At 47.2% G+C, this 19362-nt stretch overlaps 1 protein-coding gene across 4 annotated transcripts in view; it reads right to left on the bottom strand.

Annotated features, from left to right (window-relative positions):
* Nucleotides 1–19362, bottom strand: part of LOC115108514 (E3 ubiquitin-protein ligase SH3RF1-like) — a 76029-nt gene that overhangs the window by 21800 nt on the left and 34867 nt on the right. For all 4 annotated transcript variants that reach the window (XM_029632935.2, XM_029632936.2, XM_029632938.2 and 1 more), the window contains 3 exons: nt 16896–17171; nt 15949–16044; nt 12816–13124 (listed from right to left, as the gene is read on the bottom strand). In XM_029632935.2, coding sequence (XP_029488795.1) covers nt 12816–13124; nt 15949–16044; nt 16896–17171 — 681 coding nt within the window. The remainder of the gene's footprint in view (nt 1–12815; nt 13125–15948; nt 16045–16895; nt 17172–19362) is intronic.

Raw genomic sequence — 19362 nt, 5'->3', positions numbered from 1 at the left:
CACACGCCAAATAGATAACCCACAATCCAACCACCCACAATCCAACCGTGACCTTCTTTTGTGAAGCCCAGATGTAAGAGAGAGAGAACAAAGGCTGAACCTGGTCTTAACTTCCAATGCCCAACCCCCCCTCCACGCCACTCCGCCAACCACCAGGATGCCCGGCATCAGAACATTCCAGGCATTCCCGTGATTGGCAGATAGCAGGTTGATTGACATGTCGGACCCCGCGAACACCGGGTACTGGTCAGTACAACACAACCACCTCCTAGCCTAGCACATAACACACAGCTGTCTGTGCGGGTCGCTACAGCCCCCCCCACAAAGTCCCTCGTCCCGAGGGAACAAACAAAGTCTCTGAGCGACCCGGAGGTCTCCTTTGCCTGCGTGGCCGTGATGGTCGCAGAGTGCCCCTCTGGGAACCCGGGGATGAAGGCAGGGATATGGGGGACAAGGAAGCGGGACGGGTAATACAGTCCGTGGTTCTGGGGAACCACGCGGTGACACAGGGGGAGACAGGGGAGTGGGCTGTCTGGAGCCTTGTCTGCGGCACCTGAGGGTGGGTGCCTGGAGAATGTCATTGCCAGAGAGGGGAATTGTGGGGGTTCCTGGGGTTTGGGGAGAAGAGGCCCCTCTGTATGGGGCTAACCTGTCCCGGTGCAGTGCCACCTTTCTCCCCCTGGGAGGAAGCTGCACCCGGTACACAACCTCCCCTACCCTCTCCAGGACACTGCAGGGTCCCACCCAGTGACTGTCCAACTTGGGGCATCTGCCTTTTTTCCTTAGGGGGCTGTAGACCCAGACCAGCTCCCCAGCCACAAAGTGCCTTCCCGGGTGTGCACGTCATAGTTCCTTTTCTGCCTCACACCTGCATTCACCAGCTGCTCTCTGGCGAAGGTGTGGGCTGTCTCAAGCGGTCCTGGAGTCTCCGGGCATACTCCGGCCCCGGAGGAACATGAGGGCTATCCAGGGGCCGACCAAACGCCATCTCCGCAGGGGTGCGGATCTCTCCCCAGCATGAGGAGGGCAGGCGTGCAGGAGGTGGAGTCTTGGACAGCGGAGCGGCATGCCATGAGGACCATAGGCAGGTGCTTGTCCCAGTCACGCTGGTGTTTGGAAGAGACGATGGCCAGCTGCTGTCCAAGCGTTTTGTTGAAGCGCTCCACAAGGCCATCACTTTGAGGATGGAGAGGAGTAGTGCGGGTCTTGTGCATACCCAGCCTCTCACACATGGTGGCGAACACACGGGACTCAAAGTTTCTGCCTTGGTCGCTGTGGATGGACTCTGCAGCTCCAAACCTGCTGAACATCCCCGCTGTCAGGGCGTCGACGATGGTCTCTGCCTCCTGGTCAGGCAGAGCATAGGCCTCGGGCCATTTTGTGAAATAGTCCATGGCCGTGAGCACCCAGCGGTTTCCACTGTCTGTGGTGGGGAACGGCCCAACTACATCCACTCCCACCCTCTCCATGGGAGCCCCACTGGGAACTGTTGGAGCTGAGCATGAGAGCGGCCTGGGGGCCCTTTCTCGCTGTGCAGTTGTCACAGCGCGAAAAGTCCTCCACATCCCTCTTGTGCTGCCCCCAGTAGAAGCCCTGACGGAGACGGCGCAGTGTTTTTGTGACCCCAAAGTGTCCAGTCCCCACCCCCATGAGTACTCTGGAGCACAGCCTCCCGCAATGCTTTTGGGACCACCACCTGCCACCTCTCCTCTCCCGTAGCTGACTCCTTCCATGCCCGCTGTAGCACGCCATCAGCCAGCCGCAGTCTCTCAAACTTCGACCACAACCCTTTGGTCGCGAGTGAGAGCGCTGTCACCTCTTCCCATGGTGGCCTCACCTGCGCCTCTACCCACTGTAGCACTGGCTGTAGGTCTGTGTCCCGTCCCTGTTGCTGCCGCCATTCAGCCACGTCGACAGTCTGCAGCTCACAGCAGACAGGCCCGCTCGCCCGACACACTGTGGCACAGACACCCTCCTCTGCCCGCAGCTCTCTCTCCCGTCCCTCTCTCCGTTCACAGTGGCGGCAGCCGTCTGCAGTACAGGGCCGCGGGACATGGCGTCGGCGTTGGGTGGCGTGCCCCTGCCCTGTGCACCACCGTGAAGTCATACGGCTGAAGCTCCTCCAACCAGCGTGCCACCTGCCCCTCTGGCTCTCTGAAAGACATGAGCCACTGGAGAGCAGAGTGGTCAGTCCTTACAGTAAAGGGCAGACCACCCAGGTAGTACTTGAAGTGTTTGACGGAAGCCACAACAGCCAAGAGCTCCCGCCGGGTGACACAGTAGCGGCGCTCATGTTTGTCAAATGTTTTGCTGAAGTGCGCCACCACTCTCTCCCCTCTGGCCCCACCTGGGCCAGCACCCCACCCATGCCCACATTGCTCGCGTCTGTGTCCAGGATAAAGGGCAAGGTGAGGTCAGGGGGCGAGCACGGGGCCTCGATCAGTGCACGTTTGAGGGTGTTGAACGCCTCCTCACTCCACTGTCCAAGTGAAAGCCTTGTCCTTCGGCAGCAGGCGGTTCAGTGGAGCAGCAACGCTTGAGAAGCCCCGTACAAACCTCCTGTAGTATGAGGCCAGGCCCAGGAAGCTCTTCAGCTGACGCTGGTCGGTGGGGTGGGCCAGTCTCTGACAGCCCCTACCTTGTCCTCCATGGTGCTGATCCCCTCCTTCCCCACTCGGTGGCCCAAGAAGGACACCTCTCTCCTCATGAAGTGGCACTTCTCGGGGTGGAGCTTCAGACCTGCGGCAGCCACCCTCTCCAGCACACGCCGTAGCGCCCCAGGGCTGACTGGAAGGAGCTGCCATGGGCCAGGATGTCATCGAGGTATACCAGACACTGCTGTCGGGGGATGCCATCCAGCACCCTGTCCATCAAACGCTCAAAAGTAGCTGGAGCGTTGCACAGGCCAAAGCACAGGACCTTGAACTGCCAGTGTCCTCTGTTAGTGGAGAACGCAGTTTTGGCTCTGGCCTCTGGGGAGAGGGGCACCTGCCAGTAGCCGCTGCGGAGGTCTAGTGAGGAGAACCAGGAGGACCCCTAACCAGGTCCAGCGACTCATCGATACGTGGTATGGGGTATGAGTCCTTCCTGGTTACCTCATTCAGCCGCCTGTAGTCCGCACAGAACCTCAGCTTGCCCCCTTCTTCGGAACCATGACGACTGGCGCCGCCCAGGGGCTGTCTGAGGCTCAATGAAGTCTGCCCGCTGCATCTCCAACACAGCCTTGTCTGCCGCCTCCTGGCGTGCCAGCGGATACGGCGGGGGACGCATCTTGATGGGTCGAGCATCACCTGTGTCGATCTCATGCTGCACCAGAAGAGTCTGACCCACCTCTTCCTCACTCAACGCAAAGCTGTCTCTGAATTCAAACAGCAACTGCCACAACCGTTCCTGCTGCTCAGGGTCAAGACCAACACAGTTCCTCCCCCATATCTCCCTCACTGCAGACAGTGTCCTCTCCTCTCCCATCTGGGGTAGCTGGGCTGGGGGTGCGGCCCGGGCTCACAGAGGGCTGTGTCATGGAGGTAGCTGGGGGAATGTAACACACCGCCGTAGGTGACAGGGGGACTGGGGAAAAGTCACACACAGCTGTGGGGGAGGGGCGCAGCCATGAGTCTCTGCTGCTTTAACTGTTGGAGTAAAGGGTTTGTTGGGTTGAGTGAATGTGACATTAGGGGGGGCCATGGTGACTTCCGTCCCTCTCTGGAAGCTCAGTGTGCCCCTATTTAGGTCTAACTGGCAGCCTGTGCTCCTAAGAAAGTCCAACCCCAGGATACAAGGGTCCTGCACAGCCGCCACCCACACAGGATGACGCACAGTCCTGCCCCCTACTGTCAGAGTCATTATTCCCTTCCCTTTCATGGGTGCCAGCTCACCTGTGACTGTGCGGAGCTGCACAGTTGTAGGCTCACACTGAGTCCAACCTGGCACAATATCTGGCCTCACCAGGGTTACTGTGGACCCAGTGTCCACCAGGGCGGAGCAGGGCACCCCCCACAGTGACAGGGACATGACAAAAGTCCCCAACACAGGTCCGGCCCACCACAACAACAGGCTCCCTCCGCTTGCCCTCGTCTGCTTCTGGGGAAGTGGAGCCTTGCTTCCCGTCTGTGCCGGTGGGCTCCTCCTGAAGATGATGGTGGTTGGGATAGAGAAAGCCAGGGGTCCGCACTACCCGGTCTATGCGGACCCCGAGCCGTTCCCTGAGCTCTGGGGGACATGGGGCAATCTCGGCGCAGATGGCCTGGCTGGCCACAACCCCAGCAGACCCTGGGACCAGGGCTTGTGTTTCGTGCCGCCTGTAGCGACACAGCCCGAATGAGTTCTGTCATTTCGGCCACCCAAGCAGGCTTTTCCGGCTCCGGGCTGCTCTGCCCCCAGCTCGCACAGAGGGTGTGTCTCCCTGCACCCCCACCAAAGCCCCAGCTGAAGCCCCAGCCCACACCAGCTCCCTCTCCAAAGCCATCTCCAAGGCTGTCTGCAATGACTCAGGATGAGCCAGCTGGGTCTGTATGCGCAGCTCCGTAGGGAGAGCGCCTGTATGAACTGGTCCCGTGCTAGCTCGCTCTGCACGGAGGGGGCATGTGAGCATATGCCCGCCGAGAGAGGCTCTCAATGTCATTAGCTAGCACCCGTAGAGGCTCTCCAGGCTGCCTGCGTCTATTCCTCAGTTCGGAGCGCAGTAGCCCGGGCTGTACACACACTGTCCATAGCGCCTCCTCAGTGCTCCCACTAGAGCACCATAATCATGCCTGTCCTCGGGGCTAATCAATATCAAACAGGACAGAGCTTCATCCGTGAGGCATAAAGCCAACTGCAGTGCCCTTTCTTCATCCGACCACCCCCTAAAATGAGCTAACAGTTCAAACTGAGCATGAAAAGCTTCCCAATCCGCCTTACCGGAATACTTCGGGGTCTTAACAGATACGGACGCAGCCGGGAACTGGGCGCCGCCATGTTTGTTTACATCCTGAGCCCCAGATTCCTCGTCACGCCGCGTCGACGTCGCCACTTCGGTCCGCCCACCAGAATCCGCGCGAAATACACTCGACGAAGCACTCATGCCCGCTTCAGCCACCATCACTCCAACGTCCTCCCTCAAGCGGCCTCTGCGCTCCGACGCCCTGGCGATCTCCTCAGACAGAACCCCCGACGTCCATTCACACGCACCTCCTTGGCCATAATCGTCCCCTACCTCCACCTTCACTTTCGGATTCCCTCGAAGCATTTTCAATCCCCGTTCTCACCTACGGTAGCTAGCCACATAAGTCAGCTAGCTAGCTGGCTAACTTGTATCAACGTTTTTACTTCTGACACCAATGTAATGACCTGACTAGCTCATAAATGAACAATTGTCCAGACAGAAGCTTGAGTTTGCGAATTGACGGTTTATTGAACCAACTCTACACAGGCTACTGTTTGGGCCGTAGCACACGCCAAATAGATAACCCACAATCCAACCACCCACAATCCAACCGTGACCTTCTTTTGTGAAGCCCAGATGTAAGAGAGAGAGAACAAAGGCTGAACCTGGTCTTAACTTCCAATGCCCAACCCCCCCTCCACGCCACTCCGCCAACCACCAGGATGCCCGGCATCAGAACATTCCAGGCATTCCCGTGATTGGCAGATAGCAGGTTGATTGACATGTCGGACCCCGCGAACACCGGGTACTGGTCAGTACAACACAACCACCTCCTAGCCTAGCACATAACACACAGCTGTCTGTGCGGGTCGCTACAATATTAATGACCAAAGGCTCGTATTTCTGTGTGTTATTATGTTATAATTACGTCTGATTTGAAAGAGCAGTCTGAGCAGCAGCAGGCCCGTAATCATTCATTCAAACAGCACTTTCGTGCGTTTTGCCAGCAGCTCTTCGCAAGCACAGCACTGTTTATGACTTCAAGCCTATCAGCCTAATGGCTGGTGTAACCCATGTGGAATGGCTCGCTAGTTAGCTGGGTGTGCGCTAATACTGTTTCAAACGTCACTCGTTTTTAGATTTGGAGTAGTTATTCCCTTTGCGCTGCAAGGGCCGCGGCTTTTGTGGAGCGATGGGTAACGATGCTTCGAGTGTGGCTGTTGTCGATGTGTTCCTGGTTCGAGCCCAGGTAGGGGCGAGGAGGGGGACGGAAGCTATACTGTTACACTGGCAATACTATAGTGCCTATAAGAACATCCAATAGTCAAAGGTATATGAAATACAAATCGTATAGAGAGAAATAGTCCTATAAATACTATATTAACTACAACCTAAAACCTCTTACCTTGGAATATTGAAGTCTCATGTTAAAAGGAACCACCAACTTTCATATGTTCTGAGCAAGGAACTTAAACGTTTTAACATGGCATATATTTTACATGGCACACATTTTTACATGGCACAAATTACTTTCTTCTCCAACACTTTGTTTTTGCATTATTTAAACCAAATTGAACATGTTTCATCATTTATTTGAGGATAAATTGTTTTTATTGATGTTTTATATTAAGTTAAAATAAGTGTTAATTCAGTATTGTTGTAATTGTCATTATTACAAATAAAAAATTAAATCGTCCAATTAATCGGTATCGGCTTTTTTTGGGGGGTCCTTCAATAATCGGTATCGGCGTTGAAAAATCATAATCGGTCTACCTCTACTGGAGAGTTTAACATGAGTCTCCCCTCATCACCATGTGGGTCCACGGCTTTAGTACGAGATGGGTCACCCCAACATGAAAAGAACTGTCTGCACACACACACAAACAAACATGCTCTGATAGCATAGTCAACACACACATACGAGAGCACTAAGGGTGCCACCAGTTGTAGAAGGGCTTTGTGTGGCTTATGTTTACGATGGGAAGCTGTGGGTAAATCATGTCAGTGTGTCTGGGCTGTGTTGCAGCCCTGAGCCCCGGAAGGTGAGACAGAAGAGGACGCTAGGGTTGGGCGGAATACCATATACCGGTATTGATGCACGGACTGGTACAGTTTTAAACGGTAGTTTAGTTTGTTAAATGTGATAGTTTACTCCACTATTTGAGTCATCTTTCAGCTCTCGCCATGCTGCATTCCAAACAGACCTAGCCCCACCCCATCACTCAAGGAGCACATTTGTTGTTGCTCGACCATGAGACATTTCCTTTCATTCTGCATGGTCATGCATCAATGTTGAGGCAATTTTCTGCTTGCTTCTTAATATAAATCGGCAAGCGTTCTATAATCCATTTGTTTCTTACATGTGCAAACATCTACATAGTTTGTCTTTCATTAGCAAGTTGTGGCTAAATCGTGTTAGCCACTAATGCTAATCGCTAGTTAGATGGCTAGCTAATAAATGTACAAGCAAATGCTAGTTAGATGGCTAGCTGTTGCCAGATAATAGAATGTTAATTTCTCTACCATAAGCCACCTCCAATCGTTTTAGACAATTTGGCAGTACGTCCAACCGGCCTCAACTGCAGACGTATGGCGTTGTGGGCGACCGTTTTGCTATTTTATTAGGATCCCCATTAGCTGTTGCAAAAGCAGCAGCTACTCTTCCTGGGGTCCATACAAAACATAATACAGAACATCAATAGACAAGAACAGGACAGAACTACATAAACATTTTTTTAAAGACACACGTAGCCTAGATATCAATGCATACACACAAACTATCTAGGTCAAATAGGGGAGAGGCGTTGCACCGCGAGGTGTTGCTTCATCTGTTTTTTGAAACCAGGTTTGCTGTTTATTTGAGCAATATGAGATGGAAGGACGTTCCATGCAATAAGGGCTCTATATAATACTGTATGCTTTCTTGAATTTGTTCTGGGGACTGTGAAAAGACCCCTGGTGGCATATCTGGTGGGATAAGTGTGTGTGTCAGAGCTGTGTGTAAGTTGACTATGCAAACAATTTGGGTTTTTCAACACATTGTTTCTTAGAAAAGAAGTAGTGATTCAGTGAGTCTCTCCTCAACTCTTAGCCAAGAGAGACTGGCATGCATAGTATTTATATCAGCCCTCTGATTACAGTTGAGAGCAAAATTTGCTGCCCTGTTCTGGGTCAGCTGCAGCTTAACTAGGCATTTCCTTGCAGCACTGGACCACACGACTGGACAATAATCAAGATAAGACCAAACTGGAGCCTGCAGAACTTGCTTTTTGGAGTGCGGTGTCAAAAAAACAGAACATCTCTATTTTATGGCCAGACCTCTACCCATCTTTACAACCATTGAATCTGTTTTGACCATGAGTTTACAATCTAAGTTATTTTGTCTACTGAAATTGTTCAACAGCCACACCATTCATTACCAGATTCAGCTGAGGTCTAGAACATAAGGAATGATTTGTACCAAATGCAATGCTCTTAGTTTTAGAGATGTTCAGGACCAGTTTATTACTGGCCACCCATTCCAAAACAGAGTGCAACTCTTTGTTAACGGTTTCAGTGACTTCATTACCTGTGGTTTCTGATGCATATATGGTTAAATCATCAGCACACATGGACACACGTGCTTTGTTTAATGCCAGAGGCATGGTCATTGGTAAAAATTGAAAAGAGTAGAGGGCCTAGAGAGCTGCCCTGCTGTACACCACAATTTCCATGTTTGACATTAGGAGAAGCTTCCATTAAAGAAAACCCTCAGTTCTACTAGATAGATAGCCATATCATGGATTCAGAGCAGAGGTTGAAAAGCCATAACACAAGTTCTCTCAACAACAGGTTATCGTAATATCAATAATATCAAAGCCTGCACTGAAATCTAACAGCACAGCTCCTACAATCTTCTTATTATCAAAACCTTTCAAAAGATCATCAGTCAATTGTGTCAGTGCAGTACATGTTGAGTGCCCTTCTCTATAAGCATGCTGAAAAGTCTGTTATAGCATTGTATTGGTTCAAAAACTATTTTTCCAACAGTTTTCTAAGAGCTGGCAACAAGCTCATAGGTCTGCTGTTAGAACTAGTAAAGGCCGCTTTACCACTCTTGGGTAGCGGAATTACTTTGGCTTCCCTCCAGGCCTGAGGACAAAGACTTTCCTCTAGGCTCAGATTAAAAATATGACAGAAAGGAGTGGCTAGAGTCAGCTACCTTCCTCAGTAGCTTTCCATTTACTGTAAGTTGTCAATGCCAGGTGGTTTGTCATTATTGACCAATTTTCCCACCTCTCCCACACTAACATTACAAAATTGTAACTTGCAATGCTTTTCTTTCATTATTCGTTTTTTATGCATGAATACAACTGCTCACTGTTCATGGTTGGCATTTCCTGCCTAAGTTTGCTCACTTTGCCAATGAAATAATCATTAAATAATTTGGCAACATCAAATGGTTTTGTGATGAATAAGCCATCTGATTCGATGAAAGATGGAGTTGAATTTGTCATCCTGCCCATAACGTCATTTAAAGTACTCCAAAGTTTAATTTCATTGATAGGTCAACATTGTGAACAGTCTACCCATGGTGGCGGTGGGGTTATGGTATGGGAAGGCATAAGCTATGGACAACGAACATCATTTGCATTTTATCAATGGCATTTTGAATGCAGAGAGATACCGTGATGAGATCCTGAGTCACATTGTCGTGCCATTTATCTGCCGTCATCACCTCATGCTTCAGCATGATAATGCAAGGCCACATGTTGCAAAGACCTGTACACAATTCCTAGAAGCTGAAAATTCTTCCATGGCCTGCATACTCAGACATATCACCTATTGAGCATGTTAGGGATGCTCTGGATCGACATGTTTCAGTTCCCTGACAATATCCAGCAACTTCACACAGCCATTGAGAGGAGTGGGACAACATTCCACAGGCCACAATCAACAGCATACTCAGCTCTATGAAAAAGAGATGTGTTGAGCTGCATAAGGCAAATGGTGGTCACACCAGATACGGACTGATTTTCTGATCCAAACCCCTACCCTTTTTTTAAAGGTATCTGTGACCAACAGATGCATATCTACAGTGCCTTCCACTAATATTGGCACCCTTGGAAAATATTACCAAACCGGGCTGTAAAAAAAAAATGTTTATCCTCTTGGTCATTCATTCAAAAATATTCACACAAATCAAATCTTTAAAGTTAAATAATTGTAAGAAAAAAATGAATTCTTATTTTTTTTTTTTTAATCTGAAATGTGTGCCAAAATGATTCATTCAATACTTTGTGCAACCTCCCTTTGCCAAGATAACAGATCTGAGTCTTCTCCTATAATGCCATGTGTTCTCCAACCTCATTACGCAAGGGATCTGAGACCACACCTCCATACAGAATCTCTCCAGATCCCGAAGTCCATGCTTGTGGACTTCTCCTCTTAAGCTCATTCCAATGGTTTTCTATGGGGTTTAGGTCAGGGGACTGGAATGGCCGTGGCAAAACCTTGATTTTGTGGTCAGTGAACCGTTTTTGTGTTGATTTTGAGGTGTGCTTTGGATCATTGTCCTGCTGGAAGATCCAACCACAGCCCAGTTTAAGCTTCCTAGCAGAAGCAGTCAAGTTTTGATTTAATATCTGCTGGCAATATCTAATGGTAATAATTTAATATCTCCTGGAGTCTATAATACCATGTATCCTAACAAGTTGTCCAGGGCCTTTGGAAGAAAAACAGCCCCATAACATCAAAGACTCACCACCATAGGTCACAGTGGGGATGAGGTACATTTTCGGCATGGCTATCTTTCTGTCTACGCTAAACCCACCTCTGGTGTTTGTTTCCAAAAAGCTCTATTTTGGTCTCATCTGACCATAGAACCTAGTCCCATTGAAAAATCCAGTAACGTTTGGCAAACTGTAGGTGCTTGAGTTGGTGGTTTGATGACAGCAAAGGCTTTTTTTTATGGCAACCCTCCCAAACAACTTGTGGTTATGTACAAGACCCAACACAAAACCCAACTAACATCTGCAATTCTCCAGCTGTGATTCTTGGAGATTCTTTGGCAACTCGAACCATCCTCCTCACTGTGCGTGGGGTCAAAATAGACACGTTCTCTTCCAGGCCGATTGCTAACAGCTACATTTCTTAATTATTGCCCTGATAGAGGAAATGGACATTTTCAAACCTTTGAGCTATTGTCTTATAGCCATTTCCTGATTTGTGCAGCTCAACAACCTTTTGTCGCACATCATTACTATATTCTCGGGTCTTTCCCATAGTGAAGGATGACTTTGGGAACTTGTCAACTCGTATTTATACCCCAGTAAAACAGGAAGTCATGGCTTACCACTTAAGCGTTCCTAATCACTCAGATGAACTTAAAATGTAAAATATGAATGGGAATATACTTCAGTTAGATTTTACTCAAAAGAACTTCTAGGGGTGCCAATAATTGTGGCACACATGTTTCGGAGAAGAATATTTAAATTATTTCACATACATTAATTAAAATAATTTTACTTAAATTAAAGGTTTGATTTTTGTAAATATTTTGAATGATAGACCAAGAGGATAAACAGCAAAGAAACATTTTTCACAGCACATTTTGCTCATATTTACCAAGGGTGCCAATATTATTGGAGGGCATTGCCAATTATGTGAAATCCATAGATTAGGGGCTGATATTCCTTATATGAACTGTAACTCAGTAATGTTTGCATGTTACTTTAATATGAATGCTGTCAAACCAGACAAAGCTCTGTCGGCTTAATTTAAAAACACATTTCAGAAAGACTATAATTATTTTGACACTTCAAAGCAAAAAACACTGATAAGATGAAGTCAACATCCGATCTTCATATAACGAGTATATGGTCATTAGCAATGTCAGTATAAAAGTCCCTACTCTGTATACCAGGCAGGCTGGGGTGAGGCAGTTCTCCTCTACACTGTTCTCTGCTCAGCTGCAAAAAACTAAGCAACATTCTAAAGGTTTCCTCACTTCACAGCTTCCGTCGGTCACAGAACGTCTGCCTAAGACGCTGACAAATCTGTCTGACTGTCTGTCTGTCATGTCCCTAGCCCCTCTCCCTCTACAGTGCCAGGCAACCAGAGCAGCTGTGAGTTGTTGCCATTCCGAGGTTGCTGTGGAAACCTCGGGGCTAAGCTGCAGTCTTTTTTGCGGGCGAGTGGAGTCACACATCCATGATTTCCAACGCTTGGATGGAGCGATGGCCTGTTCGGAATGACGGGGGGAGAGAGGGAGGGAAGTGTGTGGTGACAGAAGGAGACTGGGAATCTTTGTCAGGGAAACAAACATCGGATGAAAACAAGAATGTTAGTTCAATCTGCTTGTTTATGCTTGTTGCGTGAGAATCTTGCGTGCTCATTGTTTCTCCCTGTTCCTCGCTCTCACTCATTACCCCTGATTAACAGGCCCAGACGAACAGTGTGGAGCCGACATGGGCAGGAGGCTGGACACACACTGAGGGCTATGACAGACTTGGTGACAGTCCATTTCCAAGAGTCTATCATCAGCTATCCCATGAAATAAATGGCAGTGATTATACGCTTGTCCATAGTACAGGCAGCCAACCATAGACAAATGAGGCTGCTATGCTGGACAATATGATGGTTTTCCCAATTCTGGTTTAAGAGGACAATATTGTTCAGAACAAAAATATGCAGTCAATTCTGGAGGAATTCATTCATGGGGACAATAGAGTCAGGGTCCTGAACAAGTCCATTGATCATACAGAATACTTCAGAGAGACATAAGGTTCTCCATTTAGTGGCTTCCTCGTTGAATACCCCTAACCAAACAGTACAAAGACACTGGACTAGGGGGAACGTAGAAGCTCTCTCCCCCTTCATCTCACCATACAGTATATATCTGTAAGGGTGCGCTGCAGAAGAGTCCTCCCTTACGATCTCCCATCTCCTCTTCCCCTCCCCCCTATCTCACCTGTGAGGGTGCGCTGCAGGACAGTCCTCCGCTGATCTCTCCGATGCGTGCGGCTGCCGTGGGGTTGGAGGAGCTGATGAGGACGGGCCCACTGATCTCCATAGAGTGTCTCTGGGGGGGCGGGGCCAGACAGGGCTTGTGGGACATGGTGAGGGATGTAAACGAGTGGCGCTTCTTACTGTTCTTCTTCTCCCCTGCTCGGTGGGGGCCACCGTTACTCTGGGGGCCCGATGAGGCCCCCTCGCCAGAGTCCCCACTCGAGTCCCCAGGTTTGTCCAACTCAATCAGCTGACGCGCTGCTGTGTTAAACTACAGGAGGAGAGAGGGAAGAGGGGAAGGAAAGGAGGGCAGGATGGGGTGGGGTAGATAGGAGAGAAAAGGAGTCGTTGTCGTTAATATGATAATGAAAGCCGTCAATCTTCATAATAAACCTAGTTGTAGTAAGAACCACCCTGTGCCTGTATCTGATGGGAGAAAGCAGTAGGCTGAGAATGCTGCCAGTGCCAGGGGGTTGAGAGAGAACCTTGGGCTCAGGGAGTCAACGGTTTTCAGACAGGCAGCGGAGCAGACAGCAGCCTTTCATGTGAGGTAGGAATCAAAGGAGGAACACTAAAAAGGGTTTAGCTAATCACAGGGAGAACGAGGGAGCACTCCACGACACAGATAGCCCCGAGCTGCTCTCCCTCTACTTTGGACATAAAAGTGGAGAATTTCACACCAATCCTGAGGAGAGACAGTGCTAAATGAGTACACACATAGCACTAGATCAGATATACAGCCAAGTATATATAACCAAATATAGAATGGGTATCAGTATAAAATCACTGTACAGAAATAACTTGGTCAGACACAATCAAGTATGGCTACAAAAAAACTAGATTATAGCTTGTCCTCCATGACAGTTCCAGAATTGCTCATATTTTGTTTTAAAAAGAAAGCTGTTTACTGTCTGACATATGCTGAATGTACAGTAGTCATCAGTTGCACATTTGTTTATGTAACCAGAGTCAAAATGTTCTTTCTTTGTGGAAAATGTTGCATTTCTCTGCTGTGAAAACATGGTCAATTGTATCCATTAGTTGTTTTGCATCAGTTCCCTTCAAAATATCCACCCTCGGGATATTATGAAAAATCTAAATCTGTCACATGAATAGTGCCATGAAAAATGAGAAGAAACATTTTTTAAATTCTCCTCTGCTTCTAAGAATGTAATTTTCAATGTCAGAGTCAAAGATAACCTTCACAAAAGCATTCACACGGAAAATGTCTTGCCTTCTCAAATTGCTCTTCCTTTTATGACAAGCCTCTGCCCACTCCCGGGCTTCTCTCTACCATTAGAAGTGTAACAATTCACCAAACCCACGGTTCAGTACGTATTTGGGGTCATGGTTCGGTTTCGGTACAGCAGGAAAATTAAATGCAATTAACAATCTTCAGCATTCACAAATGTTCCTGGCATTGTCTGTTGTGACAGGATTGTTATGTTAGGTCTCTCAAGGTTCCACTCTGATGCTGCGTTTGTAACCATGTGGGAGGTGGGAATTTACCAGTTGTGAAGTCATAAATGCCAGTTGGATGCATTCATGTGACTTGAAAGCTGATTGGCTAAATGGCCAACAAGCTGCAACCATAAACTAAAAGTACAGCCATCATGCTTGCAAACAAATTATAGAGTTCATAAATCACATTAATATATTGCTTTTTATAAATAATGTTTTGTTGTTACACTTGAGTGCAGAAAATGCTGTTAGAGGCCTCTTCCTTAGTAGGTGATGTTATAGAGGTTACCATTTGGGAGAAGTGGGTGCTCAGGATGATAGAGGAGTTTCCCACAAGGAATTACCAGTTGAGGAGTGTTCAAGTGGATTTTTCACAGTCGCATGTGGTAAATTCCCACTTCCATCTGGGTTACGAATGCACCATGACAATGCCTCCTTCACTGTCAAATGCGCATTTGTGAGTCTCATAAAGGGGGTGGGTCTGTAACACGGTACATCTCCCACTGCAGAGTAATGTGATGGGCTGTCACTGTTAAATAAGCACAACACAGGGTGCATTGGCCAATTCATTAAAAACTTCTGCTTTGTCTTGCTTATATAGAGCGGGTACTATCTGTTTCCTGAATTGGGTGCAAGAGGGAAGTTCGTAACGTGGCTCGAGCACTTTCACGAGGTGCTGAAACTCCCTATTCTCAACAACCAGGAAGATGCTTCAAATGAAAACAGAAATGACTGCTTTAAAAGATAGTCTACAGTATAGGCTACAGGCCTACACAATTCAATAATATTTAAATCAATTTGATGTTCATTCAACGGAGTTCTATTTTCCTAATTGCAGGATGCTATCTAATTTTTGCCTCAATATATTTCATGTGTAATGTGCGCAATGATGTGCCAAATTTAGATTTTAGTGCATTAGGGTAAGCCGCCTCAATTTGTGCAGTCATGATAATATCTTTCTAGAAGCTGATCCGTCGTCAGTATTATGGAATAATTCTAATGTTAATGTAAGATTTGAATGGAGAAAGAGCTACTCTCGGATCAGTTTTCTTTAGATCCTATCAGTATCGACACGCCTCAACACACACTTAGCGAACGTTCTCTGTGTGGTGTTTTGGGAAACGCATGTTACATCTTCGGGCGTTGTAGGAAAGACGCGTTGTTAAAACATTCGTAAGCCTAAATTCCATCACTATCGGGAAACCAAGCCCATGTCTATTACACAGGTAAGGTTCCTACCAGCAGACAGTTCTCTCAGCAGTGATCATGGGAAACTTTTATAGGACAATGGTGAATTACCTCAGGATGTCAAGCTAAAGATGGCTAAAGCTTTTTAAAGCTGTATTTAAGGGGCACATGGGAATTTTGAAAGCTGCTCAGAAGGTGCTCAATGACCAGACAATCTAATAGCATGTTTAGTACTTTGGTGAAATATACTGTGACTGTTTTTAAGGGTGAAACAAAAAGGGGAGAGCACTAATGTGTACATTCTGCAAGATGTCTGACAAAGCAACAACAAAAAAGACTGCACTAACATACTCAGCATTTTCCAACCTCTTACCGGAGGTAAAATGCTTGCCTGGACATATCAGGGACACTCCGGTTGTTAAGACTTGGAGGAACATTTCGCTTACCTCAACATATGATATAGGGAAGATTCCAATTTTATCCCCCAGCATTCCCTCTGCCCAGTTTTCGTCCACTCTGCGAATCACAGTCAGAATATCATCCTAGAAGAGAAAAGATGCAGAGCTTGTTACCAGGAAGACTGTCATTAAAGATGCTGCTAACTAGGAGATTTTCAGATCTTCTAGGAACAAACACCCAGGATAGAAGAATTATGAGGCCGAGAGAGAGCGAGACCATGTTCTATTAAAACTCCCGGAAGTGCCAAGTTATGCTACATTATTAGAGTAATACAATACAGTGGATCCTGTTTAAAAAGGAACAAGATAAGCACTTTCGTTTGTTTCAGTTTTTGCTCATAAGGGACGGCAGGTAGCCTACTGGTTGCTGGATCGAATCCCCGAGCTGACATGGTAAAAATCTGTCGTTCTGCCCCTGAACAAGGAAGTTAACCCACTGTTCCCCAGTAGGCTGTCATTGTAAATGATAATTTGTTCTTAACTGACTTGCCTATAAAGGTTTTAAAAAATTAAGATAAAACAGCAGACTGCTTATAAAAGCCAAGGATAGAAAGCTCTAATCTACCCTTTCAGCTGATTAGAATAGATTGATAAATGTAGTCATTTAGCAATGGTACAGTAGCCGTCTAGTTCTAGATGTGTGAGTGGATAACTGGTCCTCTACACTAGGAGGAAAAATGTCTTGCATCCGCATGACACATCTGCAGGAAGAGACAGAGGAACACAGTTTCACTGAGGTTTGGTCAGGGTTAAGCCACAGAGCTTTTACAATCAACAGTTGTTGAGCTGTTAGATGCTCCAAACTCAGGAAAATTACAGCTTAGAAAAAACAGTATAGGTTGTAATTATAACTCTTGCTAGAAACTGTAGTTCCAGCTTTAGCGACAATGTCCTGTGTGGTAGGGCTGTAGCCTGTACAGTTGTCTAGAACTCACCTTAGTGAAGGGCAGACAGTCCTTGTCTGCCTCGTTGTCTTTCAGCTCAAAGTCGTAGAGGGCCTTGCACTGTGGCGGGGGCTGCGGAAGCGGCTTGATGATCTGAACAAAGTTGGTGGGGAAAAAGCCGTGGACTCCGCCCATCTCTCCATGGTACCAATTCTCATCCACCTGGCGTCGCAGGATGATAATGTCACCCTTATTGAACTTGAGGTCCCCAGGTTCCTTGCCATCGTAGTTGTACAGGGCCTTGGCACAGGGCAGCTGGGGTACACCCTGTAAAGGGAGAGAAAGAGAGATGGAGTGTTCAAGCTGTGTCCAAAACATCAGGACTAATGCATAATTGAGCTCCACTCAGAACCACATGAATTATTCAAAACCCAAAGAAGTGTAATTGTGGACCAGAGCCATTAGGGACAAGAGCACAGTGAGGGGTTGTAGTGATGGTCCATATGGGGCACACGAGGGAATCAGGAATAAACCACCCAATAAACCACCCTGACCTGGGTAGAGCTACACTTTCAGACAGACCCCATCACCCTCACTCACAGCCAGCATTTCACTCATTGTAATCTTCTTCCACCAAGTCAGTGTGTGCCTCAGTCACCACTCTCACTGACATTCATTCTCTTTTGCTTTTTAACTGAGAAAGAGACCCAAACGATGTACCGAAAATAATCTTGGCCCAAAACAGACAACAGTTACCATGGAAACCAAAGGAAGAAAAGTGTGAAGGCCTACTTGTTATGGGAACAGGCAGAAACAAGAGAAAAGTCAAATGCATTCCCAAAACAAGGAGTAACCTAAATGTGCATCAATAGCTTGGTTTCCATCCAATTGGCAACAGATTTTAATGTGAATATTCTAAAAATGAATTAAGCGAGAAACCTCAAAAGTAGGTTCAAAGTGCACTACATCATCACGCACAGCTTTTTATCTGCAATAAGTGAATTTGATGGTAACACATCTCTGGTGGAATGCACGTTTACAATCAGACGTGTTTCCATCAAATTGACTTGTTGAAGCGAAAAGGCTGTGCGTGATGACGTAGGGCAAATAAAAATGACTTTTGCAGTTAAATTCCCATGTACCGAATAAAAATACAAATTAAATGGGTTTCCATCGCATTTTCAACTGTACTAATGGTTTTGTCACAAAAGAAATTGTGTTACATAGTGAATGTGCCCACTCTGGTCTTGACAAGTGTACTCTAGCCTACAGCTGGCAGATACAATGCAGGTATAGGCTACTACAAAATGAGAATATTATGGACAAAAGAGCAAGATTATTTTTATTTGTCGAACGGCAGTCAAGCATGAATCATATCACCAGAATAAGACCCTCAATATTTATTGGAAAGGAGCATCAAGCTCATCACCTTGCACTTTCACCACCCTGTGAAGATCATCATACCTTATTTAATCTGTACCATAATAAACTGCATGCTTTCCCAAGGCATAGTGGGAGGAACACACACCATGTCATCGTGACTCCAAATGTACTTCGATATGATGGTTACTATGTCAATATTTGGGCATAAAAGCTTTTCCACTGCCATTTATTACATAATTCAATTTTAGACAAAAAGATCCCACCTTGTCTAGCGTATTTTGTTTTGTCAACATTTGGAAAGTTTACTGACAAATTTTCCATCAGGCCCGTCAGGACATTTCTATCCGACATGTAAACTCAGAAAAAAAAGAAACGTCTTTCAGCAAACTTAACATGTGTAAATACTTGTATGAACACAGGTTCCACAGACAAACTGAACAAGTTCCACAGACATGTGACTAACAGAAATGGAATAATATGTCCCTGAACAAATGGGGGGGTCAACGTCAAAAAGTAACAGTCAGTATCTGGTGTGGCCACCAGCTGCATTAAGAACTGCAGTGCATCTCCTCTTCATGGCACCAGATTTTCCAGTTCTTGTTGTGATAGGTTACCCCACTCTCCCACCAAGGCACCTGCAAGTCCCCAGACATTTCTGGGGGGAATGGCCCTAGCCCTCACCCTCCGATCCAACAGGTCCCAGACGTGCTTAATAGAATTGAGATCCAGGCTCTTCGCTGGCCATGGCAGAACACTGACATTCCTGTCTTGCAGGAAATCACACAAAGAACGAGCAGTATGGCTGGTGGCATTGTCATGCTGGAGGGTCATGTCAGGATGAGCCTACAGGAAGGGTACCTCATGAGGGAGGAGGATGTCTTCCCTGTAACGTACAGCGTTGAGATTACCTGCAATGACAACAAGCTCAGTCCGATGATGCTGTGACACACTGCCCCAGACCTTGACGAGGCCTCCACCTCGAAATCAATCCCGCTCCAGAATACAGGCCTCGTTGTAACGCTCATTCTTTTGACAAACACAAATCCGACCATCCCCCCAGGTGAGACAAACCCGCGACTCGTCAGTGAAGAGTACTTTTTGCCAGTCCTGTCTGGTCCAGCGACGGTGGGTTTGT

The sequence above is a fragment of the Oncorhynchus nerka genome, linkage group LG24 (genome assembly GCF_034236695.1).
Source record: "Oncorhynchus nerka isolate Pitt River linkage group LG24, Oner_Uvic_2.0, whole genome shotgun sequence".
NCBI lineage: Eukaryota > Metazoa > Chordata > Actinopteri > Salmoniformes > Salmonidae > Oncorhynchus > Oncorhynchus nerka.
The sequence above is the reverse complement of the archived record's forward strand: the minus strand, read 5'-3'. Positions and strand labels throughout refer to the sequence as shown.